Source organism: Nipponia nippon, unplaced genomic scaffold, assembly GCF_047370975.1.
Source record: "Nipponia nippon isolate SJK-2023a ecotype South Korea unplaced genomic scaffold, ASM4737097v1 scaffold_17, whole genome shotgun sequence".
Lineage (NCBI taxonomy): Eukaryota > Metazoa > Chordata > Aves > Pelecaniformes > Threskiornithidae > Nipponia > Nipponia nippon.
This window is the reverse complement of record NW_028262333.1, coordinates 6132573-6158336: the sequence shown is the minus strand read 5'-3', so window position 1 is coordinate 6158336 and position 25764 is coordinate 6132573. Positions and strand designations below refer to the sequence as shown.

Sequence of the window (25764 nt, the reverse complement as noted above, 5' to 3'; positions counted from 1 at the left end):
TTTTGTTAGCAGTTTGCTGCTGCATCAGGGATCTTCCTGTTTAAATATTGAAGGAGAGGCTTTTAAAATATACATCGGCAGGACTGCTGCAATTCCAGCCGGGGGTTCCAGTGACACCGGCCGTGGCCTGATTTGAAGAAAGGGGCTAGCAGCAGGCGAGCGCTGCAGAGGTCAGCCCGTGCCACGTGTGCTGCAGTGGCTGTGGGTGACCCCTCTGGGAAGGAGCCATGGGGATGGCGAAGGGTGCGTGGGCAGCCTGAGCCGGGCAGGGTGGATTTTTCCCTGAGAAGCCACGCGTGCAGGGCAGGCTGTGATGATCCGCCGCGAGGCTTGCACCAGCCTACAGATGTTCTCCTGGAACAGATGCAAGCCAGAGGCAAGGAAACGAGCAAGCCTCCACTCATGGGGGAACAGGCTGAAATAACCAGATGAGCTTCTAAAAAAAAAACCAAAACAACACAGTGATTCAAAATCCAGCGCTGCCCTCAGCCCCAGAGCAGCTGGGAGGCAGGCTGCTCCCAGTCCCTCCAGGCTCTGTGCGGGATGGGGCTTCCTCTACTGCCCGGGACAAATTCTTTCCTTTCGCTTTGCCTTGTACCAGTTCTGGTGTGTCTGCAAGGGAACTGCCTGCCCTGCAAAATGTTTCTGGGGTTTGAATGCCAGCCCTGACCAGGCTGTTTTAGCTGCCGAGGACAGCACTGAGGAGCTTCCCAGGCTGGGATGAGTGAGGACTGCTGCAAGGACTGCGTCCTCCAGCCTGGCCGGGAAGGATGCTCAGGCCACGGTGGGGTCAGTGCCAGAGACCTGTGTATTTGCTTTGAGAAATCCCCCAGATTTAGTTCCTTGATGGGTAATTAACATTCCAGCTGCTCCTTGGTAAGAGCCTCCCCAGCCCATGGGAAACCCACAGACACAGTGACGCTAACTCAGCCGGTGACTAAACAAAAAGGGAGCCCGAGAGCCAAGGCAAATGGAAACACGGCTCTCGACCTTTTCTCCTGCCCGGGCTTTGGCTCTGGGGTAAATCAGTCCTGGCTGAGAGGGGTCAGCGGGAAGTGACTGGCCTGACCTGCGAAGACCCCAGCTCTGGGCTTCCCGCAAGCAGGATTTTTTGGTGCTCGGATGTCACTGTTTCTGTGGCTGCATCTCGTTCCCACGAGCCACCGGTCCGGTGGCCTTACTGATGGCCTCAAAGCAGAGACCGGAGCTGGAAGAGGCCAAAAATCTCCCTGGAGGCTGAACCCTTGCTGTCTGCCTGGTGCGGAGCAGGGTCTGCGGTCTGGGCTCTCGCGGGGCAGGTGGGCGACAGCTCTTGCGGGGCGGGTGGGCGACAGCTCCCGGCCCCCAAAATTATATCTGTCCTCTAATAGTCCTGCCAAAGAGAAATTCAGGACCTCAAATGCAGCCATTCACAGGTTAAAAAAAAAAAAAGCAAGCTTTTCCATTCACTTTTAAGGCCTTTTTAGTTTCAGAAAGGCAGTCTGTGTATGCACATGACATGTCAGAAACAGGCATAAGACGATTAAAAAAGAAATCTCCAACGCTGAAGTTAAAGCACTTAAGGAATTGGCAGAGACTTCAAGAGGCGGTTTCTGGTCCTAATGAAGGCAGTGGAAGTGCTGCCATGGACTTCAAGGGGACCATAATTTGGCTGTAACTCAGTAGGGAGCTGAAGGTGTTGATTAATAAATTGGAGACAACGCGGAGGAAAGCCGCCGAACTTCTTTCCGACAGATGTGCTGAAGAAGAGCCTGTAAGTTAAAGCGTGCAGGGAAGGAACTGGTTTCCTTTGTGTTTGCAAACAGAAGACGGAAAGAAAGCTACCTGATACTCATGTAAAATGGTAGAGCTGGTATTAATAAAAACCAGTGCCTTTCTGAGCAGGCTTCTCTTTCCAGCGAGTAGGTCATTCTTTTAAAAAAAAAAGTATTAGCAATTGCCAGACCAAGCATTCAATGAATTCCTTTTTCTCAGAAGTAATTATTCAGTGGAAAACTTTACCGCTGGAGATTGCGCATGCTGCAGATCGTCCTTGGAGTTTGGTGCGTGCCTTTGATTACTCATTGCTGGCTTTTTGCTCCATGATTTGTGCGTGAATCTCCTCTGCTAAAACTCTGACGGAGGTTAGCGTGGTCTCGGAAAGCTGTTCCCGGTGGAGATACATTTTCAGGCTGAGTTTGCAAATCATTTAAGGCTGAAAAAAAAATCCCTTTAATACCCTTTACAGCAGTTCGCAGTTGAAAATCTTCCTGTTTGTCCCTTTTTGTTTTCTGAGCTTTCAAGTAATTTGGGCGTAGGCAAGATATTCAGAGATCTTCAGAGAAAAGGCTTGTGAGGGAAGTGAAATGTTTAAGGATAAGAAGTCTTTGACTTCAATGTCTGCTTCAGAGTACATTAGAAAACTTGCAGCCATAATCGTCTGCAATTCTTTGTGTCTCCTTCCCTACGATTTCCTTTCTTCTTTTCTTTTTGTTTGTTTATCTGCCCGTTTCATTTGATTGAAATTGCTTCCTCGCCTCCCGTTAAGTCGGAAGCTCTCCCAGAGCACGCTGCCAAAGCCGAACCCAACAGACCCTCTGCCGCATCTCGTCCCCTATGGGCTGGACACGAAACTTGTCCCCGTGGGCTGGGCACGAAACCTGGCAGGGTCTTCTTCACGCACTGCATCCCTTTTCACCCAGGTGGTGAGACGGACCTGGGCGGCTCTTGGCTGGCAATTAACGTGGGCTCCCTTCCCCTGGACTGGAGCGTGTCTCCGCATGCCGGCAGAGCCCCCGGCAGCCGCCGCGGTGAGGGCAGGGGCAGGAGCGAAGCGGCTGAGCCATGTTAAGCTCGTTTTTCCCCTCTCTGAGGAATGAAGGGAATTTTGCATGTGCGTTCGCAGGTCCAGGGGCAGCCAGCCCATGCCTCAGATGTCTACCTTGCACTTCTCCTGGATTGAGGGTGGAAAAGCTGAAACGATGCAGTGAACCGGTGCTCTGAAATCACGCCCGGGTTCTGCGGCTGGGGAGGAGGATGGGGACGACCTCAGGCTCAGCTGGCTTCAAAAATCTGACACGAAGGGCGCAGGCACACTGGGAGAAAGATAAGAGGACTCCGCGTAGGAGACACCAGCCTGGCACCCCAGTTACACCAAAGGCGCTGCCAGGGCCTTACAGTTCGGGACAACCCGTCCTGCTCGCCCTGGGGAGCGGCGGTGAGAGCAAGGACCGGGTGGGAGCACCGCTGGGTGGATCGCCCGGGGTCGAAGGAGCCCTCCATGGGTTCAGGGTCATCCCCCGTGCCCCGACACGGCGGGGACACCTCGGGGCGGAGGAGCCGGGCGCTGCTGCCGGCCGGGGGGTACGCGGAGCGGTGGACGGGCCGCCCCGGGGATGCCGCTGCCCCTCCGAGCCCCGCTGCTGCCGTCTGCCTGCAGCCGGCCTGGGGCAGCCCGCCGCCCTCCCCAGCCCCGCTTCTCGGGGTCCCCCGCCGCCGCAGGGGAGCCCAGCGCGGCCCCCGGGGCGGCGCTCCGGGCCCGGGGCCTGTCGGAGGGGGCCGGGCCGGGCCGGGCCGGGCGGCGGGGCGGTGCCTGGCCGGGGCGGCGGGCGGGACGCGCCGAGCGGGGCCGGGCCCGGCGGAGCCGAGCGGAGCGGAGCGGAGCGGAGCGGAGCGGGCGGCGGTGGCGGCCTGGCGGAGCGGCGCGGGCCCGGCCGGGCAGGCAGGTACGGGCCGACCGGGGCGGGAGGCGGCGGTGGCGCAGACAAAGGGCGGCCGCGCCGGGCGGCAGCGCGGGCCGGGACCCGCCGGGCCTTGCACCGCCGCCGGGCCGGGCCGGGGGGGAGCCGGGCCCCGCCGCCCTTCTGGGCCCCCCGGGCACGGCGGCTCCCCCCGCCCCGCCCCGCCCCGCCCCTTCCCCTCGGCTGGCCGCCCGCTGCCTCTCCGGGGCCGGGGGTCCGGCGGGGCCTGCCCGGGGCGGCCGAGCGAGGGGTCCGGCGCTGAGCCCACCTCGCCCCGAGCAGCCCCGCTAGCCCTCGGCCTCCCGTCCCCCGCGTCCTCCCTCCCAGCCACCCCTCTCCCCCGGGGCGCTGCTCCGGGGGCTCTGGGGGAGAAGGGGAAGCCGTGCGGGGCGGCCGGGGCTGCCCTCGCCCCGGCTGGGCAGGGATGCTGGCTGCCGGGGCCGCGGGGTGCGAGGCCTAAGGCGTCCCCGCTCTGCAGGAGCGTAAGTGGCGTTAGTTAGGAATAATAAAGGATTGAAGGAGATCAGGGCAGCGCGGCCAGGAGCCGGTTTGATGGCGCACACCTTTCGCATGGCACGGCTTGGCCAGTCTGGCTGGAGTCCTCATAAAACACCTTATCGCTCCCTCTGGAAGAGGTCCTAGTATTTACCCAACCACCACTGAACTCCCGGACCTTTCGTGCGTAGCTGCATTTATTTTTTCTCCTAAGTCCTTTGGTTTTTTGCCCCCGCCGTTGCACAGGCAGGCTGGCCCCTGCTGATGAGGGCAGCCCGTGATGCCCGGCGGTGCAGAAGCCGTGCCAGCTCGGCCACCTTTCGGCATCACCTGGAAGGTTCTGCTTCCCTTGGAGGCTTCTGTTTGCTCCCAGCGCTGCAATTGCATCGCAGCACTGGGGCTTTCCCTTCCCGTGGTCCCGGCCGGCTGCCACCGCAGCACACCGTGGGGCTGCTCTTCTTCCCGCTACCGGTGCTCTCAGGGTTGGGAAGCCGGCGCCTTGCAATGCTGCTTTGTCACCGACAGCCTTGAAACAGCAGCTCTTCCTGCAGCAAAGCAGCATCTTTGTTACTTTAATCTCAAGAGTGTTTTTTACCGGGGCTGGGCTGGCGCAGCCGGGGAGGCGAGTGGCCCCGTGCCTGCTCCTCTCGGCTGCGCACAGGGACCACGGCCGAGGAAGTTGTCCTTTTCCAAATAAAACAATCAGGACGAATTCAATAGGAAATAAGTTCCTTGCTTCTGAGTGAACTTGCCGTGGGTGGAGAAGAAGGAAATTAAACAATAGAAAAAACGTGCGGGACTTTATACTGCAGGAAAAAAAACCCCAGCCTCGCTGGCCTGTGGCAGGATGGCCAAGCATCTTCCCTTCGCCCATGTCGGCGCTCCTTTTCGGCAAGGATGGCGAAGGCAATGGCAATGCTCGTGTTTCCCAACACCCCTCCGTGCCTGGGGCATCCAGGCATGGGTGTGGGGAAGCTAGAACCTCCTGCGTTAACCATCCCGCTGGTCCCCAAGCCACCCTGCAGGGTCACCCCACTCGGCCCTGGTGCGTGACATCCCACCCTGCCGGCTGCAGCCCCCAAATTCCTCCCTTCCAGCCTGGAGCCACCGGCACGGGGCACGGATGCTGGTGGGAAAGCTCACGCACACGAAGCCTTTCCTGCTTCCTGCGCCTTTGGGAAGCTGGCAGGTCTGGTCTGGTCGTGTTTGGGTGAGGATGGAAAACCAATCCCAGCCAAACAGACTTTTGATTACAGGTTGTTTTGGGTTTTTTCTCCCTCTTTTCTTTCTGTGCAGCGCTGTCAGTACTCTAGAACAGGATGTATTTAATGCGCTGTTGGTGGTAATTTAAACAGAAGAAAAAAAGATGCCTCACAAGTCAAAAACTAGGCTGGAGCGAAGAGGGAATGATTAATATTTTTTTCAGTAGCGTGTCGTGGTGAAGTATGGCATGGCGGAGCGTGTCCCTGCTGCAGCGTGGCACCAGCGCTGCCTGCTGGCTCTGGCTTTTATAACCAGGTTTGGTTTTGGGGGCTCCTCTGGGTGCCTGGGCTGGGGACAGAGGGCCGTGGTCCTGCCGAGCATCCCGTCTCGGGGGCTTCTGGCCAGGCGCTGGAGATGGAGCTGCTCTCTTGGCTGTTCGTGCTCTGGGGCACGGTCAGGGAGGGCTTTGCTTAAAAGGGGTTTTGTGGAATTTTACCTCCTAGATGTACCTTATCGAGTTGTTTTTTTATTTTTAGCTGTTGAGGTAGAGCCTGCCGGAAAGAGGTTAGGACTTAAGGCAGAGAGAGAAGCAAGATATTAAGCTCCTATTTCTTGCAGTGGCTTCATGGCCACGGAGGGCCAGGGTTCCCAATCGATGTCGCCCATGTTTCCAGCCCTGCTCTTGAAGGCACTTTGGGACCTCAGGAATGCCCTTGGCTTCCTTGTGTGTTTTTGGCCGAGGTGGTGGCATTGCTTTGTGCATTTTTACAATGTGCCATCGTCACATGTGTGCTGGTGGCTTTGGAGCCCGAGACGGGGGAAAGGAGGACCTGGGTGGAGGGAAAGCGTGATGCTGCTTTCTTGGAGACCGCTTCAGAAGCCTCAGGGGCTGCGATGACTTGGTCCCCAAGTGCCTACGGGAGATGGCGTCCCCTGCGCCCGTCCCCAGGTGCGGAGGAGCCGGACAGCCCTCGCGCCGGGACCCCTGGAAGGGCTGGGTGAGTCACGCAGCACAGCCGCGAGGAGAGGGCAGCCTGTAGCTTATGATTCATGTTGTTTTCCTGCAAAAGCCACCGGCTGTAATGGCAGAGCTTGCGGAAGACGAATCAATATCGAGCCGTAAATCCCACATGTGACTGCTGGCCAGGCGGCGAGGGGGCCGGGGTTGGGAGGGCCTCAGTTGCCACGTCGTCCCCAAAAGTGGCAGGACCTTGCTGCAGCCCTCTGCCCGGGGAAGGGGCTGAGATCCTCGGCGCTACCTTCGGGTGGTCTGAGCCTTCCTGGAGGGGCTTAGGAAGGTCAAGAGATCCCTAAATGTGGGGTATCCCAGGAGGAGCTGCCCTGGTATTTATGCAGGGGGCATGCCTGGAGTTCAGCCCTGCTACTGGTCTGTCTCCAAAGCTGTGGAGATGCAGGTTGTCTTGGAGAGACTGAGACTCTCTCCAAGGGGCTCTGCCCTGTTGTCCCTCTTCTGCCAGGGAACCCAAAATATCTTGGAAGTCTCATCACTGATGTAAAGCAGTGAAGAAGAAGAAGTGTTTTCTGTCTCTCGTGGCTTGGGCATGTTGAGGGTTGGATGTACAGCGAGGGGTGTCCCTCTTGGCTCCCTCCGCCGTGCGGGGAGATGTGTGTCTCACCTGACGGCTCTGCGTATGGTTCGGAAGGACAACAGCCCCCGGGGTGTTCCCGCTCCTTGGGGCAGCATGCCGGCTCCGCACGCTTGCTGCTCTCTTGGCTTTGTCTCCTGTGCCTTGGCCTCGGCAAAACCCAAATGCCTTCTGGCTACTTGTCAGCGTCTCACTGAGTATCGCACTTCTTTCCCGATCACCGACTCCTCCTTCACAGTCATATACAGCTCTGCAACCCCAGGGCTTGGAGCCTGAAGCGGTGGTACCAGCTTAGAAAAAAGGGTTAATGGCTCAGTCCTGAAATATGGCTGCAAAATGCTATCGATGCCTGAAGTCTTAAATGTACAGCTCAGGCCATTTTATATCTCCTCCAGCAGCTTCGATTTATCCCTTGGCTGTGCTGGTGCACCTCTGGCCTTGTGGATTTACGTTGGAGAGGGGAATCAAGGCCGGGAGGAGGGAGGGATGCTGTGCGTGGTACCCGGCACAGGATGGGGATGCTTTACCGGGTGGCTGGGTGGGGACATGGGAGCCCACCTGGGTGGGGAATGTCCCCAGGTAGAGAGGCCAGGAGTGGTGCGGTCCCCTGGCCTGGCTGGCCGGTGGGGTGTGAACGTGTTACCGGTGATTAATTCGCTCTCACCGGTTGAAACCATGAGCTGGTGTGCGTGGGGCAGGCAGCACGGCGCCGGGATGGAGGGGCAGGTGGGGCATCAGAGGTTGATTCCTTGAGCGTTTGCTTGCCTTGAGCCCCTGCAGAAGAGAAGGAGAGGGTACAGGGCTGATGCTGTAACCTGGGAGCAGGTAAACTAAAGCAACAGGCTTCCCAGGGAAATGCTGCTCAGTTTGTGCAACCTCAGACACGGATCTGGAAATCAGGGAGGCACGGGGCAGCTTGGGTGCCAGCAGCCCCGATGCTGCCCTTGTGGGGGGCAAACGTGGGCCTTACCGGTGGTGTCTTAGAGGGTGAAAACAAAACGAAATCTTGCAACTCTGTGCCTCTTCCTGCTCTCTGCATTTCCCCTGGGCTGGTGAGCATTGCAGCCTCTGGTACTTTTTAAGGGTGGCAAAGTTTACGTGCAGAGGTAATGTCTTTTATTAGCCTAACTAATACCTTTAGGAAAAAACAGATGGGCTCTTGGGCCTGAGGAATGCCTGTGCGCCCAAAATGTGCCGTTTTTTCCAACTGTGTCCATTGGTCTAATAAAAGATCTGACCTCTGCCTGGCCCAGCTGCGACCTTGGAGTGTGCCGGCCCCGGGAGCATCCCGCCGATGCGTCAGTCACTGCTCGGCCCTTCTCCAAAGGACCTGCTGGCCTGGGAGCCCTCGCCGGAGCACACCCGTGCTCATGGCAGGCACTTACCTGCCTCCTAATTCAACGCTGGCTGCACACACCCAGCCCCATGGGTGCTTTGGGCTCCCAGTGGGGTCTGTCCTGGCAGGCTGTGGGGAAGCGGAGATTGGCTGCGGCTCAGCAAAGCATCGGGGCATCAGGCAGGATGGATGCGGTCCAGCGGGAGCATCCCTGGGAGCCCCTGGGAGAAGGGAGCAGCTCATGCGATGCTCCATCCTTGCAGGGATTTTTCCCGAACGCAGGCGCTGGAGGGTCAGTTGCTCTCCGTGAGCTGGTTCACGCTGTGGTTTTATGGATGCTGCTTTGCAAAAGCACCGTTTTGGGGCTGGGTTAGCACTCGGCAGGGCAGCCTGCGCTCCCCAGAACAGCTGGTGGTTCTTCTGCGGCGGGACGGAGCTGCTCTCCTACCAACTTCAAATTCCCCATAATGAGAAGCTGTCAAGAAAACGAAGCAGCTGGCCTGTCCCGCGGGGCTCGCAGTGCTGCCGTGGCCAAGGGGGAGGAATCGCTGCTGCCCTGCAGCTCTCCGTGATCGAGCATCACCTTTGTGCTCGTGGCAGGACCAGCATCTCTGCAGGAAAAATCTGGCCAAGCAAAGCGTCGGAGGCAGCAGAAGGTGGTTCAGCCGGTGGTTTTTTTGGGTAGGAGTCCCATGCGACATGTGGTGAGAGCACACAGGCTGCCGCTCCAGCAAAATGTAAAAATTCACACAAAGTTATTTTCCCCTCATCCTTTTTCTTTTTAAAATACTTGGGATTCAGGCCCTGCTTATCTAGAAAGGCTCTTGGGCGCTTGGAGAGCCACAGGAACCGACACAGCACATTTCAAAGCAGGAAAACCCGATTCATTGAGTGGATTTTTTCCCCCCCTGCAAACCCACTTAAAATTCATGGAGAGTTTTGTCAGTAAGAACCTGTTTCAATTAACAGACAAAAGAAACTCTCCTCGTTAAGCGCCTCTTTCAATTAAGGTTTGGGAGAATTCCCCCAGCTCCGCTTCCTCCAGAGCAAGGCTGTTCCTGAGGATTCAAGGGCAAAAAATACCCGTGAGGAGGAGCGACCTGAGAAGGGCTCCATTTTTTGGGGGGGAAGGCAGCGGCACGGCCCAAACCGTAACCTGGCCATGAGGTGTCGGGGTGTTTGGTCGGGATGGTGTCGGGGAGCATCGCTGCCGGGGGGGGCCAGCTGCCCAGCCTGGCATCCCTGGGGCATAGGAAAGCTAATGACTGCTGCTAATTGCTGTCCTAATTTATGGAAGAGGCTGATTTCATGTGGATGTTGGGAGATGGGGGGGAGCATGGAGAGGTGCTCTTCCAGATCAGGGTGCTGGGGACAAGGTGGGTGGCAGCCACCAGTGCCACCCTCCAGCCACCAGTGCCTAAGGCTCCGAAGCGGGGTGACCTCCCTGGGGGGTTCCTCCCTACAGCCTCGCTGGCGGGGGGCTGTGGCACCTCGGGGCTGGGAGACTGGGGTTAGCAGGGACAGGACCTGGGGAGGGAGGGTTAAGACGTGGGGTTTGCTAGAACTGGTCTTAAAATCCCCGCCGGTCGGGCTTGCCAGCTGCTCTGCCATGGAAAAAGTTTTAATCACGGGCTTCTAGAAACCTCACCCGGTTCTTTGGGGTTTTGGGTGTTTTTTTCATTTGTTTGGGGTTTTTCTCCCTGAAAAATTCAGCAAATGTTTGCAGTGATTCGCCACACACCGAACCTTGCCTTTCCATCCCTCTGCAGGGAAAGAACCGCTTTCACAATTGTTTTTTTGAAGAAAACCTGAGGAAAGCATTACTTTTATCTTTTCCAGTAAAACTGGAGTGCTAACAGGGCTTTCTGGCTGAAAAACATCTCTTCCAGAGCTAGGCGCTTTGGCCAAAAATATCTTTTTTTACATGAAAATCTTTGCTTTTGCTGGGTCAATCACTCATCTTGCTTTCTTTCCTGCAGGAGTGGGCAGGTGGTGGGCAGCCGGAGCCAGAGTTTTATTTCCAGAAGGTAAACTTGGTTCAGCAGCAGCAATTCAGGTGGATGTTCCGACTGCTCGTTTCTGGCCAGGCTTTATAAATCAGATCTTTTATATAAAGTGCTGAGAAAAAGGGAGGATTTTCCTGCTGAAATCCCCCTGGGGTGCAAATGCTCCAGACCTTGAATAAATCAGGGATAAATTTTCCCAATATTCCCATGTGTTTGCTCCTGTCCAGCCTGTGCGCAGTGGGGAGAAGCTGAGCCAGGTGGGTTTGGGGCAGGCGCAGCACCGGTGGCTGCCTGCCCCTGCCTGCTCCTGCCTGTCCCAAGGGCAGCTGCCGGGGCTGCCATTGCCCTTCTTTAATTTTGCACCTTTTGGGCACCGGGGAAACACTGGTGTCCTTAGGAAGGTGGCGCTGGGGCTGTCCCCCTGCCAGCAGCAGGGTGTTTTTCTCCCTGGCATGTTGTAACTACTGTTTGCAAAGCGCTTAAGCAGCCCGTGTAATCTACCGCTAAGACTCTCCTTATCTGGCATTATAAAACCGCCCCGGTGGCACACGGGCGGCCTCGGCGAGAGCGAGCGGCCGGGACGAGCTCGTTTCTGCTCATTTCTGTCCTTCTGCTCGTTTTGCCCTCTCCGTCTGCTCCGCATCCCTCTCCCCTGCCTGGACACCCTGGGTTTGCAGCCTGGCAGGAGGCAGCTGGACGTCCATACAGCTCATCCTTCCCTCTGTGTCTCTTTGAGCCCATCCTAAAGGCTCGTCCGGGCTGTGAGTAAGTGGGAATCGCCAGGAAAATGCCCAGTTTTGCAGCAGTTGAAGCTTTTGTGCCGGGTTGCGGCTTTGTCCCCTCTGGCGCAGGGCTTCGGTCCCTGCTCGAGGAGCACCTTGGAGGTGGGACGCACAGGGAGCTGCAACCCGGTGCCTCCCGTGCTTTGATACCGGTGTGCATCGTCACACCACCGTGCACCGAAGCAAAGGAGTTCATCTCCTTCTGATGGTGCCTTCTCTTGGCCAGTGGATCCGGCCCTGGCTGGGGAGGGAGGTGATGGGGACAGGGACAGGGACAGGCCGTGGTCCTTTGCACCTTGTGATGACTCTTCCCCCATGCCAGTACGCCCAGCTCTTTGCAGATATTTCCAGTTGCAGTTGGGATCGCTGCCATTCAGAGTTGATAAAGGCAGCAATGCAGAGGTAGGTGTTTAAAGGCAGGGTTTTCACACGAGTTACTTTTTCATTTTCAAAGCAAGCTCCCCTGTCCTAAGCTCGCAGTTGTCTCTTGAATAATATGGTGGCATTAATCTCCTCTCTAAGGACGTGCTTAGCTCAGTGGTTTTAGATCTGCAGCCCTCTAAATATTACCAGTGGAGTGAAGGGGATTCCCTCTAGAGGGAACTTAAACCTATTAATAATAATTTGGCTGCCTTTTGGGCATCTTTTACAGGTAGTCCGTGATTTCTGGGGCTGCAGGGCACCAGTTAGTGGTTGCTGAGGATGCATGAGGCATGGGAGAGACTGCAGGCATGGTGGGCTGAGCGCTGTCACCCTGCTGGGGGCCTAGATCCCAGCCTGGCCAAATTTAGACCTTCCAGTAGCCTTTTGCCATCCAATGTCCAAGTGGGAGACGAAGCAGATGCGTCAGTGGGGCCGAGCTGGTCGCATCCCGTGCAGTGGTCGGATACGGGAAGGGAAGCATTGGAACGAGCAGAAGCGATTGCAGATCGCTGAGCTGGGCGATGCAATTTAGCATCCTGCCTCTAAATCCTCCTCCATCCAGGCTTAACCCCCAGGGCTGGCTTACGTGGAGAAGTGGAGCCGGCGTGGCGGTGACAAGGTGATTACTGGCGTGGTGGGGCTCTCCCTGCGGCGATGGGGAGTGAGGAGCAGGGGTGCCCACCCAAAGGGTGCCGGCAGGAGAGGAGCGGGATGACCCATCTGGCTGCAGTGTTTAGGATGTGGCCCCATCTCTGTGGGCTGAACGTTGCGGGTCTGTGAGCTACTAGAGTCAGGGGTCGGGGTCCTTGTGCATGCAAGTTCTTGGGGTCTTTTCTCCATGAAAGTGGATGCTTGCTCCCTCCCTTGCAGCCCTTTCCAAAGCAGTGCGAGGGAGAGGCATGAGCAGTTTCTTGCCGTGTCATACCCATGGTTTTGAGCTCACCTCCCATTCCTGGGCTGTGGGGTTGGGATAGTTGATTTATTCGACAGCCGGGACTTGTGAACTGCCTGATCTTCACTGCTTGCACCTGTGGCCGGACCTATTGTACGCCCCGATAAATCAAATGCTGCTGCGGTTGTCTGCTTGGACCGCTGACCCTTCCCTCTCCTCCGGATCTGCTTGCACTTCCTTGCTTATATTTAATCCTCCCATTACATCCCTGCAAAATCCCACCGGAGGTTAAAGGAAGAGCACTGCAAGCTTCTGACGGAGACGGTTTCATCCCCTCTTGTCCCCTCTGGTGCCCCTCTGGCTTTCTGGGGTGCAGTGGTTCCCCGCAGAACACTTATGGCCAATAACTCTGGCCAGGGGGAAACCGCAGCCCCCAAACTGCACCGGGGGGTGGACTTAAAAAAACTTTTCAACTGTTTCCCCCTTCCTCCTGAAGCTGTCTTAGGTTTGAAGTGCTGATAGTAAAGGGCTTCCCTGGCCACCGGTTGCACTCCCTGCCTGCCCCAGGGTCGGATCCGGCCCCGCAGGGTGCCCCGGGCTCCCCGCTGTGCCGGGGAAGCCACTCAGATGCTGATTGTGTTTGTCAGGGCAGCCGGATTAAGAGCGCTGTGGCTAAGCCTCCTCACCGAGCCTCCTCTTCAGCAGAGCCTGGGCCAGGGCTTTGCTCAGAAACCCACCAGAAAACAGCATTTTCTGGGGCTCTTTCTCCTCTGGTCCTTGATGTGAGGCTGTGGTTGAGCACCCGTCTGTGCAATGGGAGCCCGCCGGTGCCGTACAGTGTTTCTGGAGGCCTGAGGTCTGCGTGTGGGACTCGGGCTGACATTTCCAGCTGGTGCCTTTTAAATAACCACTGTGGTTTTAAAAGGCACCTGAGCAGCTTCTAAAAATCAGGTTAAAAGGAAGTTTGACTCTGGCTTCACCTTGCCAGCTCTTGTGTTGTTTTTTTTTCTACTTTACCATCGTGTTTCCCTTTTTGTTTTAGAAAAGCTATTGATTTTGAGAACTTGGTTTGTGCTCTTGAACCTAAACCTGCTTCCTTCTCTGGGGTGAGCTGTTGGCTGTCCCACCGCTGCCGGGGATGTGCAGGGGTTTGCTGGGCAGCATGCAGCCGGCACCCACTCGCGCGGGGAAAGGAGCAGGAGCATCCCTGGCCCCCAGCATCGCCCCAAACCCCTCGGCATCCTCCCTGCAGAGGGTTTGCTCCAACAGCGAACCGGCAGAGCAGGATTCCTGCCTTGGCGGCAGGTTCGTGGGACGGGACGCTGCCTGCCCCGATGCTGGCTCACACCTGGCTGCTCCGGGGGTCCGGTGCTGGCCCCCTGCCCAGGCAGGTGTTGCCTTTGTGCTCTGACGTGGCAGCCTCCCTCCCCGGGGAGAGTCAGACGGTGTCTGCGTGGAGATTCTGTCTCCAAAGCCTGGTCCTTAAGTACCGTAATTAAAAGCTCTTAGAAGAGGATGGACTAATGAAGCCCCTTGGAAATGGCAGTGATGTGGGCATGGGGCCCCGTTCCTGTTTGCCCTGTCTCGTGGCGGGTGGTGCGAGGATGGACGCGCCGTCCTGCCCGTCAGCCACCGGCTCTGGTGCTGGCATCAAAAGCCGCTGGCTGTCACTTGCCCGCCCATCACCATGGGAATGTGGCTGTCAGCACCTACTGCTCCTAAAAGGTGAGAGAAACGGATAGAGAATGGGATGGCACAGCTGGGATGCTTGATAGTGCAGTCCTGGCTCTCTGCGTCCCTAGAGATGGTACCCAGGCAGGGGAGCCTCCCTCTGCATGGGCGCATCCTTAAAAACAATGTCCCTGTGTGCTTCTTCTTTTGGACCTGGAGAAGCGCCCTGCCCTGAAACCCTGGGGGGGTGTTCTCCTGGGGATGCTGAAGGTCCAGCCCCATCGGAGAGGAGGGAGGAGTGAGCTGGGGCAGGGCACACCCCGGGACCACGGAACATCCTCTCCTGGTCCTGCCTGGCGATCATCCCTGTGCGCAAAGATAAATTACAAATCGATAAAACCAGGTGTTCCACTGTGCCCAGCACAGCCGGCAGCAGGAGTTGCCGGTGGGTGGCGGAGATGGTGATGGAGGCTGGCTGCCGACTGTGTCCGTGGGGGCCCGGGCAAAGCAGTGCCGTGCCGTCGGGGTTGGGAAGTGGAGCCTGGGGCTTGCTGCAGGGAAGGGCAGGGATGACAGGATTACCCTGCCAAACCCCAGCCTGTAATCCATGGTGCTGTTCAGCCGGCCACATTTAATCCTGTTACGTGCCCGGCTGGTGTCCGTAGGGCGGGCGCTCGGCCGCAATGGCAGTGGGGCGCAGGGAGCTCTCCCCGGGGAGGAGCAGGGACCTCTGCCCTTGTCCCTGGCACCGGCGGTGGGTTTGGGGATGGTGCTGCAAGCCACCGTGCCACCACTTTTGTTTTTTCCTTAAACACACTGGCCACATCAGTGTCCCCACCCAGGGTGGCTTCACCTCCCAGCAAGTGGTCCCCATCCTATTTTTTTCTTTCTTTTCTTTTTTAAATGAGCCTTTCACAGGGAAGGGAAAAATATTCCCAAGGTCCCTTCGGCTCCAGTAGGCGCTCCCACGTGCCCGTCTCAGTGACCTTGGCTGGCGGCTCCCAGCTCGGCCTTGTGCGGCCCGGCTGGCCAGCTGCCTGCGGCCCTCCCTGCCAGCTAGGCTGGGTGATGGGGGGCTCAGACCTGCTGCACCCCCATTCTCCTTGCCTCAGCCTGGCTCCTGCTGGGTGCCTGGCAAACAGGAGGAGTGGGGCTGCTTCTCCAGCTACTTGGTGCGACGGGGACTCGTGGGGGGCTGGGGGCTCCCCCATTGCACTCCAATGGTGCTACCATGCCCCAGGCACGCACCGCAGCCGGGGTCCCATGGCACGCGTGCGCGCTGCGCTCCCGCCCCAGCGCCGTCAGGAGCTCACGGCACTCTCACGGCAAGCCCTGGCACGCTGGCGAGCTCGCCGAGGGATCTGCCAGGGCGGCTGTGCTGGCGTAAATAAAAGCGGCGGCGTTGGTACCGACGCCGGCCCTGCCTGCTCATCCTGTCTCTCTCTCGCAGGGCGCCGCGCAGAGCCGGGGGACCGGGGCGTCCCAGGGAGCTGCCATGCCCGTGCGCCCGCCGCAAGCCGCGCCGAGGCCGCCCGCCGCCCCCTCGCCCCGCTGAGGCCATGGGGCTGCCGCTGCCGCTGCCACCACTGCAGGGATTTCAGCTCGGCAAGGGGACTCTTGGTGCATCTGCCATGGTGACATGAAGTGGACAGCGAGGGACGCCGGACTGCTGGAGGGGAGAGAGCCTGCACAGGCGGCTTGCTAGTATTTTAATTTATTAGTAGTATTCAATTTTATTTTACCTGTTTTTTTCAGTTGGTTGGTTGCTTCTTCCCCTCCCCGGGGCTTGCGAGGGGAGGGGGCGGGCAGGGGAGAGGGGCCCCACCTCACCCTGCGGATGCAAGGATGACTGTGCTGGCCAGGGCCCGGCGGGGTACCCGGCAGCTCTCTCCGCAGGTGGTGTTGCTTGTGCTCTTCGCCTTCTGCCTGTTCAGTGTTTTCGTCTCTGCGTATTATTTATATGGGTGGAAAAGGAGCTTGGAGCCCTCTGGGGATGTGGCGGGGCCAGACTGCGACGAGCCCAAGGTCGCCCCTTCCCGCTTGCTGCCACTGAAGACCCTCAAGGTGGCCGACTCCTCCCGCACGGACCCCTTGGTGCTGGTCTTCGTGGAGAGCCTCTACTCCCAGCTGGGCCAGGAGATCGTGGCCATTTTGGAGTCAAGTCGCTTCAAATACAGGACGGAGATCGCCCCAGGGAAGGGGGACATGCCCACGCTGACCGACAAGGACCGGGGACGCTTTGCTCTCATCATCTACGAGAACATCCTCAAGTACGTCAACCTGGATGCCTGGAACCGGGAGCTGCTCGACAAGTACTGCGTGGAGTACGGCGTGGGCATCATTGGCTTCTTCAAGGTAAGGGGGTCTGTGGGGTGAACCGAGACCCCGTGGCCAGGCCGGGTGTGAGCCCTGGGGTCCCAGTGCCCTGCAGGGACTGCACCCTCCCGTTGCTTTCTGTTGGTGTGGAGCCGGCCTGCAGCCTGGCATGGGGTGCAGGCTTCTTGCAGAGGGCACCATCTTAGCGCTCTCCCTGTGGAAGGGCTGTGCGGCTCCTGGGTGTTTTGGGGGCAAAAACACACCTCTGGGATCAGTCCGGTTGCTTTTAGCATCCCGTTTCCCAGCAGTCACCCTTGCTGGGGTTCACCAAAAGCATGAGCAGGTATTTTGCTCGGCAGCCCCCTGCCCTTCTCCTGCCCAGGGCTCACAGCCCCAGGGGGCTTTGCATGTTGAATGTGAGCAAGGGGGACAGAAGGGATGCTCAGGAGAGGAAGCAGGGGGCCCAGCACCTGCATCTCTGGGGGTGGTGAGCCACCTAACCCCTCGCCACGGCCATTGGTGCCCCTGGTGAGCCCCAGCAACCAGGCTGGGCGCTTGGCGTGTCTTCCAACGCCTCTGTCCCTGGCGTCCTGTCTCCTCCAGCTCCCATCTCTCCCCATGCAGGCCAACGAGAACAGCCTGCTGAGCGCCCAGCTGAAGGGCTTCCCCCTCTTCCTCCACTCCAACCTGGCGCTGAAGGACTGCAGCATCAACCCCAAGTCGCCCCTGCTGTACATCACACGCCCCAGCGAGGTGGAGAAGGGCGTGCTCCCCGGGGAGGACTGGACCGTCTTCCAGTCCAACCACTCCACCTATGAGCCGGTCCTCCTGGCCAAGACCAAGTCAGCTGAGTCCATCCCGCACATGAGCGTGGACGCGGCGCTGCACACCACTGTGATGCAGGACCTGGGCCTCCACGACGGCATCCAGAGGGTGCTTTTTGGCAACAACCTCAACTTCTGGCTGCACAAGCTCGTCTTCGTGGACTCTGTCTCCTTCCTGACGGGCAAGAGGCTTTCCCTGCCACTCGACCGCTACATCCTGGTGGACATTGACGACATCTTTGTGGGCAAGGAGGGCACGCGCATGAAGGTGGAAGATGTCAAGGTGCAGCTGTGATGTCCTGGCTGGGTGGGCAGGGGATGCGTAGGGCTGGGTGCTTGTGCCTGCTCTGGGATGCTGCAGAGATGAGCTTTCCTGCCCCCAGAGCATCCCCTGGCCCCATGGGAGCCCCTCTGCAAAGCTCTCGGGGACACAGATCCTCGCCCTGGCATGGCAGCCATCCCCACAGCTGCATGCTGAGGACATCTTGCTTTCTCTCCCCCCCTCCCAGGCGCTATTCGACACACAGAACGAGCTGCGCACCCACATCCCGAACTTCACCTTCAACCTGGGATACTCAGGGAAATTCTTCCACACGGGTGAGGAGGGCAAGGGCGTTGCTTTGCCTGTTGGTGCCATACAGCTGGTGTTGAGGCACAAACTGGTGCTCAAAGAGGCTGAAGTTGGGGCTGCAGGAGGGTCCTCGGGCATCCCACCCTGCTGCCCCCCATCACCTGGTCACTGAGAGGGGCTTCCCCTCCCTCTGCCCCGGCTGCTCGCGTGGCTCCATGTGCCTGGTGGTGACGGCGAGCATCATGCCCACAGGTACCGATGCCGAGGACGAAGGTGACGACCTGCTGCTATCCTATGTGAAGGAGTTCTGGTGGTTCCCCCACATGTGGAGCCACATGCAGCCTCACCTCTTCCACAACCAGTCGGTTCTCGCCGAGCAGATGACATTAAACAAGAAATTCGCTGTCGTGAGTAAGATGCCGCCGGTGGGAGTGCTTGTGGTGGGGGGAGGATGGGAGAAGGGGAGCAAAGAGGCAGCGAGCTGCTTGGGTTGCCCGTGCAAAGGGAGACAGCATCCGTGCGTTGCAGCTGTTCCTGCGCGGGTCCAACCCGTGGGGGATGCGGAGGTCTGACCCATGGCTCTGCAGGAGGAAGCGTCTGCTTGGGTTGGTGTGTGCTAGGGTTTAACTGAGCCTAGGGTTGGGTGCACAGCCCGGCGCGATTCAGTGCTGTGCTGGGCAATGATGCAGGATCCTGGAGCAGTGGCCATGTGCCGGGAGGCTCCTGCTGATGGAAACTCCCTCTGCAGGCTGAGCTGTCGGGGACATGTTCGGTTTATAAAGGCAGGCTCTGACCTTCAGCTTGGTATGGGATTGTCCATCCTCTTGGACCGTCCTTTATCTGCCCTGGATAAAGCCAGCGTTGAGACCAGATCATGCTGTGATTGACTGGTTTGCTCACAGCTGTCTTGAATCCAAACCCAGTAAAGCCAGACCCAGTAATAATAATTTGGTTCTATGGCCTAAGAGAGGGATCTTCAGGCTAACTTGAATTCACTGTCTGATAATTAGAGGTGATTAGTTAGAGAGAGACCGGACCATCCCTACTTGGGATGGGCAGTTGTCCAGCTCAGAATTTCCAGCCTGTTTTATATGTACTGATATAAACCAATTTACCGTCCTGTGTAGATGTATCTCCTCATTCTCCACAGAAAAGCTTTGCTGCTGTTGTTTTGTTGGTGACAGCAGAAATGGCAGGGGTAAGGATGCTCCACATGAAGCAGAGGAGCGAGTGTCCACCCAGCATGTCTGCTGCTGGGCTCCCTTCCATGGAGACAGCCCTGGTTAGGAGAGGATGTGCAGGCGCAGCCCTGCCCTGGTTGCTCTCCAGAGGCATGAGCTGACTATTTGTAGTTGGGAATGGGCAGTCCCTTGGGGAGAGATTGGTTTGGGACGTTGTGCTTTTGGGGTCTCTGGGGTCACCCACTCCCTGCTCTCTTCTCTGCAGGAGCATGGCATCCCCACTGACATGGGTTACGCCGTGGCCCCCCACCACTCAGGCGTGTACCCCGTCCACGTGCAATTGTATGAAGCTTGGAAGCAGGTTTGGTCAATCAAAGTGACGAGCACAGAGGAGTACCCTCACCTGAAACCTGCTCGCTATCGCCGTGGCTTCATCCACAATGGCATCATGGTAGGTGGCCAGGCTTTATCTCTGGTGCTTCTCTCCTCTGCCTCCCCCACCAAAACCCAGAACCTCAGCAGATGGTTTCTGGGCAGCTCGGATGCTTTGATTTGAGGGGGCTATGCCCTCTGCTCGTCCTGCATGGGGGAAGCTCGTGTGAGGACAATTTTTGGCTTCTCCATCTGTCCACCTCCAACCCTTGTGGGCATCAGGATTCAAGTCAAAGGTGGTGAGGGGCAGTGGAGCCAATCCTGACCTCTGAGGGGTTGAGGACCCCCTTTTCATTTGGGAGGAGTAAGAGGGCGCAGCCCTGGATGCTCCATCCATGTCTTTCTCCTGCTCCAGGTACTCCCCCGGCAAACCTGTGGCCTCTTCACACACACCATCTTCTACAACGAGTACCCTGGTGGCTCCAGTGAGCTGGACAAAATCATCAACGGGGGTGAACTGTTCCTGACTGTGCTCCTCAACCCCGTGAGTACTGCCGTCTGGCCCAGGGACAGACGGACAGGGGTCTCTTGCAGAGCCATCCCCCAGTGCCACTGTGGGCAATGTCCCCAGTGTCCTCAGCCAGGGTGGGAGCTGTTTCCATGGGGTGGCTGCTGGGTGAGGCTCTGCTAACCCCTGCTCCGTCCTCCCTGCTTCAGATCAGCATCTTCATGACCCATCTGTCCAATTATGGCAACGACCGCCTGGGTTTGTACACCTTCAAGCACCTGGTCCGCTTCCTCAACTCCTGGACCAACTTGAAGCTGCAGACGCTGCCGCCCGTGCAGCTGGCACAGAAGTACTTCCAGATCTTCTCCGAGGAGAAGGACCCGCTGTGGCAGGTACCCCTTGTGCCTGGAACAGGAGGAATAGGAGGTGTTTTGCCTCTTTGTGGTTCTGCGGGCGGTGCCAGGAAGGAGTTTATCCGGTAGAGCTGGAAATAACCCCAGTCTTTGCCCTGCCTTGCTGAGCAGCGTGGCCTCCCCGTGTGTCTTCTTGGGCTGGAGGGGGCTGAGCAGTGGTGTGTGGTCCTGTCGAGGCTGCCCTGTCTCTAATCCTCCTGCCCCCCTGCATTTCAGGATCCCTGTGAAGACAAGCGTCACAAAGACATTTGGTCCAAAGAAAAGACTTGTGACCGATTCCCAAAGCTTCTCATCATTGGGCCTCAAAAAACAGGTGCTTCCCTTCACCCTTGGTGCCGTGAGAGTGCTGGGGGGCTTGCGGGGTCCCCCGCGCACCCCCAGAGAGCCTCTCTCAGCCCTCCTGCCCTGAAGCAGAGCTCGGAGGGAGGTTTGGCCCAAGTCAGGTCTCTCTTTCTGTCTGTCCGAAGGAACGACCGCCCTTTATCTCTTCTTGGGGATGCACCCGGACCTGAGCAGCAACTACCCCAGCTCAGAGACCTTCGAGGAGATACAATTCTTCAACGGACACAACTATCACAAGGGCATCGACTGGTAGGTCTCCCCATTGCAGGGGCTGAGCTGGGAGTGCCGGTTCCTTCGGGAACAGGAGCAGTGGTGCCGCGGGGTTTCCCATCGATCTTGCAGCCACCGGGCTCTTGGCAGAGGGTACCTGAGTGCTGCAAGGTGGGATGAATCCTGCACGGGCTCTGCCCTTTGCAAGGGGATGCTCATGCACTGCCTTCAGGCCATCACACCGCCATGGTTTATCCCTGAGGTGTTGTCCTGAAGGCAAAGGCCACTTGCCAGGACTCAGAAGTGCCCTCGGCAGGAGCTGGGTGCGTGCGTGTGCATCTGCTGCCTCCCGGTTTTGGGGTCTGCCTGGGGAATCTGGTGAGGCCTGGCCCTCCAAAAAGGCTGGAGGGGATTGTGGAGCCCTAGGCTGTGCATCAGACCTGGAGGGACCCTGCAGGGTTAGTGCGTGGTACAGAGTGTCTGAGATGTCACCTGCGAGGGGGTTTCTGGGGACATCTCATGGTCCCCATCCACCTGCCTCACGCTGTGCCTCCCCCAGGTACATGGAGTTTTTCCCCATCCCCTCCAACACCACCTCCGACTTCTACTTCGAGAAAAGTGCCAACTACTTTGACTCAGAAGTGGCTCCCCGGCGAGCTGCGGCCCTGCTCTCCAAGGCCAAAGTCATCACCATCCTCATCAACCCTGCAGATCGAGCCTACTCCTGGTATCAGGTGAGCTGCCCACCTCTGCCTCTCCCCTGGCTTGGGCAGCCCCGTGGGGTGGTGGGCCAGGGGCTTCCCTCCGTCATCGCGGTTTGGGAGGCGGGGTGGCTGTGGGCACTGCAATTTGTGGCTGAAGAGGACATGCGAGGACATGATGTGGTGGCCTGAGAGCCACGGTGCCTGGTGGGCAGCCCAGGATTTGGGTTGCCCCAGGAACAAACCTGCCTTGTTCATGCCTGACAGCACCAGCGAGCTCACGATGACCCAGTTGCCCTGAAATACACCTTCCACGAGGTGATCACGGCAGGACCCGAGGCTGCTGCAAAGCTCCGGACCCTGCAGAACCGCTGCCTGGTGCCGGGCTGGTACGCCACCCACATCGAGCGCTGGCTGAACAGCTACCACGCCAACCAGGTAGGGATGGGAGCACCCTGGGGAGCCCCCCTCACCCAAGCAAGGATGCATGGGGAAGAGACCTTGGGTCCCAAGTCAGCTGTGAGGGTGCTCCCATGGGAGCTGCTTTTCTTACACCTTAATGACCATGGGGAGAAGAGTAAAAGTAGTTGGGGAAGGTGGAGAGGGGAGATATTTTGCAAGAAGGAAACCTTTGTAGTGTGACGTTGGTGGTGGATGATGCACAAAGATGCCCTTGTGCTGGTCTTGGGTAGGTAGGTCCTTCTGCTGGTCCTCTGGCAAAGCAGGGTTGAAAGGGAGCCGTGGGGTGGAGGACCGTGGGTGGCTCTGCAGGGGCACCCACTGCTCACCCGCCACTCTCGGCCACAGACCCCCGCGGGGCTGCCCTGTCTGGTGTCACCGCAGCATTGAAGCAGGACAAAAATAGCGGGCAAAGCTGCCCATGGTTCGAGCTGCCTGCAAGGGAGATGGGGGCTGGATGCCAGCCCTGCTGTGACCCGCGCAGTGGAGTGCTGCTGGCAGTGTCCAGGCTCAGTCCCTGAATGATTTTTCCATCGTCATTTAACCTTATAAAGTGTATTAGTTGTCTGCTTCTGGCGTAATTGCTGTAATGCTATCCTGGCTGGCTGTGGGTTGGGCAGCCCTGAGCCAAAGCTCTGATGTTGTCCTGGATGGATCCTGGCTCAGGCTTTTATTTGAATTTAATTTTCCAGCAGCCAGTGTAAGTGAACACTGGGGCACGTTAGCATTCGAAAGGGGACCCTGCGCGGGCTGGTGGCAAATTTGGCTCCAAGATGGAAAAAAGTGTGGCGAAGGTGGTGTGCCCCAGGAGAGCAGGCCTGGGAGCCAGCGGCACCTCACTGCCCTGCCTTGCTCCTTGCAGATCCTGGTCCTGGACGGCAAGCTGCTGCGAACAGAACCCGCCAAAGTGATGGAGACAGTCCAGAAATTCCTTGGTGTGACCAACTTCATCGATTACCACAAGACCCTGGCGTGAGTCCTTCCCCAGGTTTCTCCTTCCTCCAACCTGCTGTTGCCCCTGGGGACACCCGGCGCTGTCCCAGGGCAGCCCCCAGCCCTGGGCTCACTGCAGAGCTGCTGCTGGGGTTGATGAGATCAGGGTTTCACCTGAGGCTCCTCACCTGAGCTTGCACAGCAAGCTGTGACCTACACTGGGGTAGCTGCAGTCAGAAGTAACGTTCCACAAGCACCCTGCTTTGCTGCACTTATCCAGGCAGCGTGGCAGGGAGGGTGGTGTCACCCCAGGCAGCCCAGGAGCAGCTCTGGGCTCCCAGAGCGGAGTTCAGGGCTGCATTCATGCCACTTCTGATAGTCTTGAGCCCCAGCACCCTGGCTCCTTGTGCACACACTGCAGAGAGCAGCTCTTGCTGCTGGCTGTGTGGCACCTCTGTGGATGCCACCTTGTTCGCAGCCTTCCAGACATTAAAGCCCACTGTGGGAAGCAGGAGCTTCCAGAGCTCCTAGAAAAACAATAATTTACCTCTGCGCTGGGCTTGTGTGTATCCATGGCCACTCTGAGACTGCACCCAGGTGTCGTGGGGCTCCTGAGAGCATCCAGGGCCAAAGGTGCCGCAGAAAATAATAATTAAACCCACGTAGACCCCCGTGCTCCCTCACCACAGGGTGATGCGGTGATGAATGAACCTTGTCGGGCCGCTTGCTGTGCAGCTCTTCGGGGAACCTGTTGTACCAGGGGGTCGATAATGAGATGTTAGCTGGGCTGCGGATTAAGAAGAGGTGGAGAAGTGCCCCCATGCAGGGATGGGCAGCAGCGGGGTTTGTCGGGCAGCGTGCTTGCTTGCAGCAGGCGTGGGGGAGCGAGAGGGGTGAGGCAGAACTGTGGCTTCGCAGGTTTGATCCAAAGAAAGGATTCTGGTGTCAGCTTCTGGATGGAGGGAAAACAAAATGCTTGGGAAAGAGCAAAGGGAGGAAGTACCCCGAGATGGATTCGGATGTGAGTATGCGGAAAGCCTCCTGGGATGGTCCCAAGCGGGGCCGGGGGGCTCGGGGCTGGTCCCTCTGACCCTCCTCTCTGTTCTCCCGTTGCAGTCGCGCGCCTTCCTGCGGGACTATTACAGGGACCATAACATAGAGCTCTCCAAGCTCCTGTACAAAATGGGGCAGACGCTGCCCACCTGGCTGCGGGAGGAGCTGCAGAGCACCAGGTAGCTGCCGCCCGCTGCCCGCCCAGCAATACCCGAGCGGGGCCGACCCCTGCACCCGGCGGGACCTTCCTCAGCAATACCTGGCTGCCGCCTTGGAGGGGACCCCCAGGAGCGGATGGCTGCGCCGGAGGCTGCCCGAGTGGCGGCCTGACTGTGGTCCCCGTGCTGCCACTTCTCTGCCTACCCCACACCTGTTCCTCTTTATTTTTCCTTTTTAATTCCTGGGCCTGTTGGTGAGGTCCCTTCCCACCCTACTCTGACATGGGAAGTGGCACAAATTCCCCCTTTCTCTGCCCAAAACGGGCCCTGACTCCCCTGGGCCTGAGGGCAGCAGCAGAGCCATCCCTCACCTCCTGGTCCGGGGGTGGAAGAGCCGCTCTGGGCACGCTGGAGGTGACTTTGCTGAGCTGGAGCAGAGGAACGGAGCTGGAAGAGACCTAAAGCACAGAGGGACCCAGACCCACTCCTGCCGCCGGCCCCGCGGCAGGAAGCAGGAGAGTTTGCCGGATTTCCCCAACACCTACTTGGAAAAACTGCCAACAAGGTGGATTTTTCTTTCAAAGATTTGGGCACGATTTCTTTTGTCATCTCCATTCGTTTTCAAGCTCCTCAACCTCTTCCTCCCCTTCTGTGGGCAGTGCGGTGGGACTGCGGCTGAGCAGAAGGGGCCGGTGTGCCGGTCCCGGTGTGCCGGTCCCGGTGTGCCGGCCCTGGCATGCTCCTGGCACGCTGCCGGCCCCGCCAAGTCCCCCCTTGCGATCTTGTACATGCGTGGTGTTTCCTGTGGTAAAGCCGAGCAGCGCCCACTGTCCCCTGGCACAGAGGAGAGCCGGCCCTCAGGGACAGGGCGGACGTTGGGATAACGGCAATCAGAAAGATGCTGAGAACTTCAAACCTCTTGAATATTAAAAGCAAAAGTATTTTAATAATGTTGGGGGGCAGGGGGGTGGGGAGGGTTCGTTTCGTTCCCATTTTGCAGGGGGTTGTTTTTCTTTGGTGCCAGAATTTGTACCTAAACCCCGAGGGTTTTACCTGGTCTCTTTGGTTGTTACATGTGATGTGGACGAAGGTCAGTGGGGAAACGGGGGACGGTTTCCCTGCCGCAGATGTGTCTTTATGCCGGCGGTGCCGTACCGAGCCGCAGCCCCGGCTCTGCCTCTCCCGCGCCCCGTCCTGTCCCCTGGGTTTTGCTGCCGGGGCTGGCAAACGAGACTGAGCTGTCACGGGTTTACTGGGATAAGGGCCCAAATTTCCCCCTGGATGGAGCTGCTCTGCAGGATGCGGGATGGCAGCGGTTGCCGCCGGAGGTGGACGCGGTACCCGGGATGCCGCCCTCACCTCCGGAGCGGGGCCGGGGCAGGGGGGGGGAACACGGCGTTTCACCCTGGGGGACAGGGGGGCTCCGCTGGCAGCCGGGGTTCCCACCCCGTTGTTTCTGCAGGAGCCCCTGTAGCCGTGCGGGGGCTGCACCTCCCCTCTGCCCCTCCGCGGGGTTGCGTTGGGAGAGGCTCCCGGGCGCTGGTGTAAGGTTGAACCAACTGCTAATAAATCGGGGGGCTCTGGTTTTA

The 25764-nt window shown here is 58.5% G+C and overlaps 1 protein-coding gene across 1 annotated transcript; it reads left to right on the top strand.

Annotated features, from left to right (window-relative positions):
• The first annotated feature begins 3573 nt into the window (after positions 1–3573).
• On the top strand, positions 3574–25764 carry NDST1 (N-deacetylase and N-sulfotransferase 1). The gene is made up of 15 exons (XM_087754069.1): positions 3574–3704; positions 15585–16489; positions 17075–17557; positions 17784–17871; positions 18098–18252; positions 19292–19477; positions 19814–19942; positions 20116–20298; positions 20536–20632; positions 20787–20910; positions 21431–21605; positions 21840–22010; positions 22894–23003; positions 23883–23985; positions 24081–25764. Exons 2-15 carry the CDS (start codon positions 15980–15982, stop codon positions 24198–24200), a joined length of 2634 nt encoding a protein of 877 aa, XP_087610195.1. The 5' UTR covers positions 3574–3704; positions 15585–15979; the 3' UTR covers positions 24201–25764.

Bases quoted from the DNA above. Each gene is read 5' to 3' on its own strand.
- NDST1 (XM_087754069.1), top strand. From the start codon at position 15,980: ATGACTGTGCTGGCCAGGGCCCGGCGGGGTACCCGGCAGCTCTCTCCG. The intron at 19,478-19,813 runs GTAGGTGGCCAG...CTCCTGCTCCAG, and splicing joins TCATCCACAATGGCATCATG to GTACTCCCCCGGCAAACCTG. The intron at 20,633-20,786 runs GTGCTTCCCTTC...GTCTGTCCGAAG, and splicing joins CATTGGGCCTCAAAAAACAG to GAACGACCGCCCTTTATCTC.